This window comes from Colobus angolensis, unplaced genomic scaffold (assembly GCF_000951035.1).
Source record: "Colobus angolensis palliatus isolate OR3802 unplaced genomic scaffold, Cang.pa_1.0 Scaffold136, whole genome shotgun sequence".
NCBI lineage: Eukaryota > Metazoa > Chordata > Mammalia > Primates > Cercopithecidae > Colobus > Colobus angolensis.
In genome coordinates, this window is record NW_012114444.1 from 454,977 (window position 1) to 456,849 (window position 1,873).

At 54.5% G+C, this 1,873-nt stretch overlaps 1 protein-coding gene across 2 annotated transcripts in view; it reads right to left on the reverse strand.

The window, feature by feature from the left end:
- PRPF6 (pre-mRNA processing factor 6) overlaps positions 1 to 1,873 on the reverse strand; it is a 74,178-nt gene that overhangs the window by 43,262 nt on the left and 29,043 nt on the right. For both annotated transcript variants that reach the window (XM_011934430.1, XM_011934429.1), the window contains exon 9: positions 1,409 to 1,571. In XM_011934430.1, the coding sequence (XP_011789820.1) occupies positions 1,409 to 1,571 (163 nt within the window). The remainder of the gene's footprint in view (positions 1 to 1,408; positions 1,572 to 1,873) is intronic.

Below are 1,873 nucleotides of genomic sequence, written 5' to 3' on the forward strand. Positions count from 1 at the left end.
GAGCTTGCAGTGAGCTGAGATCCGGCCACTGCAGTCCAGCCTGGGAGACAGAGCGAGACTCTGTCTCAAAAAATAAACAAATAAATGAATAAAATAAATAAATAAAAATAAAAATACAAAAATTGGCTGAGCATGGAGGCACACACCCGTATTCCCGGCTACGCAGGAGGCTGAGGCAGGAGAATCACTTGAACCCAAGAGGCAGAGGTTGCAGTGAGCCAAGATTGCGCCCCTGTACTCCAGCTTGGGCGACAGAGCAAGACTCTGTCTCAAAAAAAAAATTTGTATAGAAGCCACCTGCACAGGCCGGGCGTGGTGGCTCACGCCTCTAATTCCAGCACTTTGGGAGGCTGAGGCGGGCGGATCACAAGGTCAGGAGATGGAGACCATCCTGACTAACTCAGTGAAACCCCACCTCTACTAAAAATACAAAAAGAAATTAGCTGGGCATAGTGACGGGCGCCTGTAGTCCCAGCTACTGGGGAGGCTGAGACAGGAGAATGGTGTGAACCCGGGAGGCGGAGCTTGCAGTGAGCCGAGATCACGCCACTGCACTCCAGCCTGAGCGACAGAGCAAGACTCCATCTCAAAAACAACCACCACAACCACAAAAAACAAAACAAACAAAAAAAGAAGCCACCTGCACAGATTGGCTTCAGAACAGCCCCCGACCAGCACTTGTTCTGGGCCCAGTTCAACAGCAGCATCTACTGCACGCTTCCAGTGACAGGAGAAACCACAGAAAGAAAAAATCAACAAACTGCCCACAAAAGCTCTATCCTGGCAGGAATCCCTGGATGGAATCAGGTTCCCTGGCAGGGACACCGCCCGCCATCATCTGGCCTGAGCTGACGGCACACGCTGCCTCGGGGGCAGGAGACACAGCCTTGTCAGCAGCAGGGAGGAGTTTAATCAACGTGGGGCTCCGGTGCCTTCTCAGGAGAGAAAGTGAGTAACACCCACAAAGTGTCTGCACGTGCCAGCTGCCGGCTCAGCTCTTCACAGAGACCATCTCCAGAGCCCCAGGACACAGGCTTTGAGCTACTATTGTTCTCACCCTGCAGATGAGGGAAGCCTGGACCACAGAGTGACTGCCCAATGCATCCAAAATCACACACTGGAAAAAGGCAGGAGTGAGGGCTCAACCCCAACATCCCTCCCGGGATGGGAACTCGCCCACCACAGTATCCCTCGCCTATGGGGCTCCAAGGGCAGAGGCAACCCAACCTGAGAAAAGGCCTGAAAAATGTCCCTGGTTCCTTATCCACTCTCACTAAAAGCCTGAGCCAGGAGCTGGAAAGCTGCTGAGAGGAGGGGCCCCAAGGAGGGAGAAAGCAGCACCTCCGAGGGAGGGACCAGAGACTCCAGGAGCCCCTGCTGGTGGAAGGCACCTCCGAGGGAGGCTCACCTTTCCGAAGAACCCGCTTCTTTGCGCGAATGTCTGTTTCCAGCTCTGCTGCTCTGATGTAAATCCTGACAGACTGTGGGAGATGACGGACAGCTTGGGCTACCACGGCCTTGGCTGTGTCCCCAGGCTGCAACCTGGCTGCTTCCAGCCAGACATCTTCACTCTGCGAGGCAAGAGGTAAGATCAATAAGGCTCAGGACAGGCTGGAAGCCACAACAGGGCAGCAGGCACGGATCTCCAGAGCAGATCCTCGGGCCCCAGATTTTACAAAAGCCAATCAGCTCAGCCTCTAACACACCTGCACCAGGAGTCACCCCCCTATAACACTCGGGGACATGGCTACCATATGTCTGAATGAAGAACACATAATGGCTGGGTATGGTGGCTCACGCCTGTAATCCCAGCACTTTGGGAGGCCAAGGCAGGTGGATCATGAGGTCAGGAGTTCGAGACCAGCCTGGCCAA